The sequence below is a fragment of the Populus euphratica genome, unplaced genomic scaffold, assembly GCF_000495115.2.
Source record: "Populus euphratica unplaced genomic scaffold, PopEup_1.0 scaffold15.1, whole genome shotgun sequence".
In the NCBI taxonomy this organism is placed as follows: domain Eukaryota; kingdom Viridiplantae; phylum Streptophyta; class Magnoliopsida; order Malpighiales; family Salicaceae; genus Populus; species Populus euphratica.
Genome location: NW_011499874.1, coordinates 1,089,653 through 1,094,826, shown reverse-complemented (window position 1 = coordinate 1,094,826; position 5,174 = coordinate 1,089,653). Strand labels below are relative to the sequence as shown.

Sequence of the window (5,174 nt, the reverse complement as noted above, 5' to 3'; positions counted from 1 at the left end):
TTTTTATATTATTTCAATACACTAATATTAAAAATAAAATCTTAAAAAATAATCAAATTTGTTTTAAATGGAGACCTAAAAAGCTTTGTTATTTTTAGGGTCAAAAGGCTCATTAAACACCCAATTCGAAGATGATCGATCACACTTTGGTGTCCTTAATTGGAGCGTGAAGACAGAGTCCCCAAACAGCGTTGAAAGTAAAACCACTGAGGAAACTTCAAAGTCCCGAGTCCCCACCAAAACATTTCTTACCAAACCAAACAAGGTAACAGAGTCTCCCTTCTCTCTCTCTCTCTCTCACACATCTCTACTTTCCCCCAAGTTCAAAAGGCCTTTTCTTTTCGTCCTCTTCATTTCTGTATATCTTGAAGGGAGCAACAAGAAAGAAAGCAAGAACAACACCACCACAAACATCAATGGAAACCTCACCAAGACATCGAGATAATCAAAACCCACAGTCTCTGTTTCCTTCACCAACTGGCTACAGCAGCAGCAGCAACAGCAACACCAGCTCCACCACCGCCACCACAAATAATGTTGCACTCAACAACAATATTAACCACCCTCCACCACTTCCATCACCCAAACCCATTTCCAGATCCGAATCCCCTACCCCATACCCGACAACTTTTGTCCAAGCTGACAGTTCTTCCTTCAAACAAGTAGTCCAGATGTTGACTGGATCACCCAAACCCAAACCTACATGCACCACCACCACCACCACCACCACCACGACGACCCCCAACACCTCACAAGTCGACCCATTACCTAAAACCCACAACATCCCTCCAATTAAATCCATGCCCAAAAAGAACCAATCTTCCGGGTTCAAGCTTTATGAACGTAGAAACTCTCTCAAGAACCTCAAGATCAACCCTTTAAATCCAATTTTTGCCCAACCCAGTTCAGGTTTTTCTTCAAGAAAACCAGAGATCCTCTCCCCAAGCATTCTCGATTTCCCTGCTCTTGTTTTAAGCCCGGTTACTCCATTAATACCCGACCCGTTTGACCGATCCGGATCGGCAAAGTATACTAATAGTTTTAGTCCCATTAACACCTCCACCACCAACAACAATAACGTTGTTAAGGCTGAGGCAATGGATACTGATGCAGAGGAGAAAGCAATTAAAGAGAAAGGATTTTACTTGCACCCGTCACCCGGATCCTCACCAAGAGAAACGGAGCCCCGATTGTTGCCTCTGTTTCCTATTACCTCACCAAGAATTTCAGGTTCTGTTAATCCTTCATCCTAAATAAAAAGTAATAGTAATAAATGTCATTTTTAGTCCTTTTTTTGTGTAATATTTTTATATATAATTATATATATTGTTGCTGCCATTGATGTTGATTAAGGTGGTGATGATTATGAGACTAGACCCAAAAAAAAAAATTGTAATGTTGGATATTTGAAGAGAGTGAGAGGATCTTTGCCTCAATTGTATATTTCGATGCTTGTTTTATTTTTGTTCTCGCCATCTCATTTAGGCCTTTTCTTTTCTTGTTACTGTATTGAAGTGTTTGGTTGATGAGAAAGTTGGGCATGTAGAAAAAGAAAATAAAGTTTTTAAAGAAAAGATGAAGGGACTTGTAACGTTTAACTTTGCAATAAATGGGTAGTTGTAAACTTGCTAATAATCAAAGCCAATTATTAGAAATTATAATTGAACTTACACTTAAATTTGGTTAATTTTCTAACTTCTAGTTTGTTACGTTACAGTATCTAGTGAATTTAAGAGCCAAGTGGTGGTTAGCTCTCACTCATTTAATTATGTTATCAAGCAATTCTTAAAAGGAAATGCAGGATGACTGCTATAATTTGAATTTTGAAGAGGACACTCGCTGACTGTCCCTTTTTCCATTCTCTCAATAAATGCAACAATGAATGGGGACTGATACCCAACTCGGTAGTTCAATATCTCTTTTCAGAGGCTATGTAAGAACAGTTGTTGATTGAATAGTGAGGTGAGAAGGGATTAAGCGGAAGGGTTTTTTGTTTTTTTGTGTGTATAGAATGGGCAAAAGCGCCTTGGACGTGCTGTCGAAGAAAGAGTGGATAAATGGGCAAGGAATCTTGACCCCCTATTGTTTTCAGTTTCTCGTGAGTGGAGGAAAAGGATGCCCAGGAGGGGCATAGCGTTTCGATGTGCTTGCATTAAAGGCACTGTTATGTGCTGCCCTGTTTTTTTATCGCCCATGAGAGTTCTTTTTGGACAAGGATCTGACCAATCCCGTTAAAAATTCTCCCTGTTTTTTTAAGGGATGGTTGATATTTTTTAATCTTGTTGCTTTGGTGTGGGGGATGCCATTAGGGTCTTAAGGGAGGAAGCCATGCTGTAATCAGTGGTGTTAATGAACAGAGCGGTAGAATTTCAGCCAGAGGAGAAGGGGATCGTTTTGTTGGGATCCAAGTAAATATCGGGGCCCACTTTGTGGGAAAGGAAGGAATTAAGGGCCCATCCGAGTGATTTTTCCCACGTTTGGAGGGCTTCTTTGATAATCAAACGCTAGAATTGCTGGAAAAGCAACCATGCAAAGGCAGTTGGTTTCTCTTTCTTTGAATCTAACACTTGATTTTAGGTTTGCTTTTTGACTCGAAGAAGACCGTAACTGTGGTGAATGGGGACGTGAGAAAGTGAAGGTGGTAGGGATGGTGGTGGGACTTGTGATGATGAAAGGAAAGAAAAAAAAAAAAGGATAGTAATAATGGGAAAGGTAGAAAACATGGTGTGAACGGTGGGCTCTTGTGTTTTCGCTTGTTTTATCTTGTACACCATTTGTTTCTTTCCGTGGACAATTTGGTTTTGAGACTCTCTGCATCCTACAGTTGGCGGGTCATTAATTGCTAAATTTGAAACTTTCATGTGCGCCGTCTGGGGTGGAGACCCCTCCTTGGGCCTTGCTTTGCTAGCAATCACCATCGTCTTAATCATCATCGTCATCATCTTCCTTCCCTTGTCAATTTGCTCCTCTGTTTGCATCTTTTCCACAAGGCATGCTCCAATCCAATCAATCACGTGAGTGGGAGTCGATTTAGTCATTCACGGGTCAAATGCTGAGTGTTAGGCGCATTAATTAAAATATAAAAGCATGTCAAGTTTTTCAACTTTCATTTGAATAGAGAATAAACTTGTCTAGCTAGTGTGGCTGAAGGGAGGGAGAACCAGACATTATTATGATAAAGCATTTTGGTGGAAAGGGGGAAGTTCCATTCCATTCCATGGACAAATGTCAATGGTCGATGAGAACCGTTCATGAAGAACAATTCTGAAAAGATTGCGAGCATGCGCTTATTCCCACTACCAAAAGATGGATGAAAGAACAAATGCCTTCCCTTTCTCAACACTTCATTTTTATCATGTCTTATATTAAGTCCATTTGGAGCTCCAAAAAGAAGTTGCTTTTTTCTTCTTCTTTAGATTGTTTAGACAAAATTCTAGTTATTTGTCAGCTAAATTGGACCGGGAAAGGAGCTGCCATGGTAGCCCCTCTTTGTTTTTGGACAGTACAAGATTTTTCATCATACCTCTTGGGCCTTGGAGTTACTTGATAATCATTATCATCATGTACATGTGTCCAAATCTTTTTTTTTTTGGTAAGTAACATGTGTCCAAATCTATTTGCTATTTATGGACAAAGATTCTGATATGAATTATGTATACTTCTCGTGTCGATGTCATATACATGGATTGTCGACGAATGCAACTAGAATTAGACAAACGAGATGACTAAACTAGCTGGGATCTGCTAGAACTTGAATGAATAAAGAATGCAGACACACACGGTTGTCTAGCGGCAGAACATCATGACAGTCATTGGTCCTGATTCCTTCCAAGGCCAATCAGGGATATCTTCTAAATTGATACAGGACTTGCAAATGTTATTGGTTGAGAAATGCAGAGAAAAGCCTAATCAAAACTTTCATTAAATTAAAATTACATAAAATACTAGCCTTTCATTTCCTCCAAAAGTTACATTTAAAGCTCAGAATCAGAAGAAGAGGAGACACAGACTTGCAATTACAGAAGCAACGAGAGACCTTTAATATCAAATATGAAAGACGAACACAGACAACAAATAACAAGACATAATTAAAATACCATATTAAACTGCAGCGTAGCGTTAGAGGAGGAAATGCAGTTAACAAATTGACAACCGAAGAATCCCAAATTGATGCATGCTCAAAGGGCAACTATCCTTTCCCTTTTCTTCTATAATGGCGCTCTCTCTTCTGTTATCATTCTCTTCATTGATTAATGAGTGTACCGACGGCACCTTGTGATGGTGCTGCATCCACGTCTGTAAGGATTAGCCCTTTGCCGCCTGTTACAGTTGTAGTAAGACCTCCCGCGACGATTGCAGGGGACCGAGTTAGCCCTTAGGGCTCCATAGCTAATGTACCTTGTCTTCTGAGCCAGCAACCTGTGATTGATCTCAGAATCCATCATCATCTCAGTGCTGAATTCGAATCCGTTATTGTCATGGCCTAAAGTGGACAGGCCCCAGAGGTCAGCATCATCCATAAAAGTCGTCGACTCAACAACCAAGGCCGTAGCCAACATGAGGAAAACCAGCCAGAACTTAGAACCCATTATGGGCATGGGAACAAACACAAGAGAGGGTTTTAAAATACGCCGACACCCTGCCCTTCCAAATAGAGGAGGGGAAGAGAAGGATACACAAAAAGAAAAGATGGGATGGTTTTCAGCTTGCTGGGATAAAAGAAGGGAGGGATGGAGGTAGGAGGTGAAGGGTAAGATTTGTGGTTGTGAATTTTGGGGGGTGTCCGTTTCATACTCCTTGTTTTCATGCCAAGATCTGTTGATTTTAGGTTTTTCTTTCTATAGTTTAGGATTTGTGTTGTTGTCAACCCTTTTATTAGAAACCAATCTTTGTTGTTTTTGACTGTCCATTATTAGTAATTTGGATCTACTTTTTCTGTCCTCCAGCAATTTGCCCGTTCACAGTGATGCTGGATGGAGACGAGAGAGAGGGTTAAGCTAGTTTTATGTGTCCCATGCATTACCCATAGAAAGTTGCTAAGAATGGAGGGCATGAGAGGCATGGTGTCCAAGATTCACAATGATCTAGTACACAAAAAACTTTGGAAGCGTCATGCCTGCTGCTGCTGTGTGCTTTAGCACCTTTCCCTGCATAGATCGGCTGTTCAAGCTAAT

The 5,174-nt window shown here is 40.4% G+C and overlaps 2 protein-coding genes across 2 annotated transcripts; one reads left to right on the top strand and one right to left on the bottom strand.

The window, feature by feature from the left end:
* The first annotated feature begins 287 nt into the window (after positions 1–287).
* On the top strand, positions 288–1,371 carry LOC105128021 (flocculation protein FLO11). Its single transcript, XM_011029515.1, has one exon. The coding sequence runs from the start codon at positions 417–419 to the stop codon at positions 1,251–1,253; it is 837 nt and encodes a 278-aa protein (XP_011027817.1). The 5' UTR covers positions 288–416; the 3' UTR covers positions 1,254–1,371.
* A 2,521-nt stretch (positions 1,372–3,892) lies between these two features.
* LOC105128020 (protein RALF-like 19) lies at positions 3,893–4,940 on the bottom strand. Its single transcript, XM_011029514.1, has one exon. It carries the CDS (start codon positions 4,596–4,598, stop codon positions 4,251–4,253), a length of 348 nt encoding a protein of 115 aa, XP_011027816.1. The 5' UTR covers positions 4,599–4,940; the 3' UTR covers positions 3,893–4,250.
* Positions 4,941–5,174: the final 234 nt, after the last annotated feature.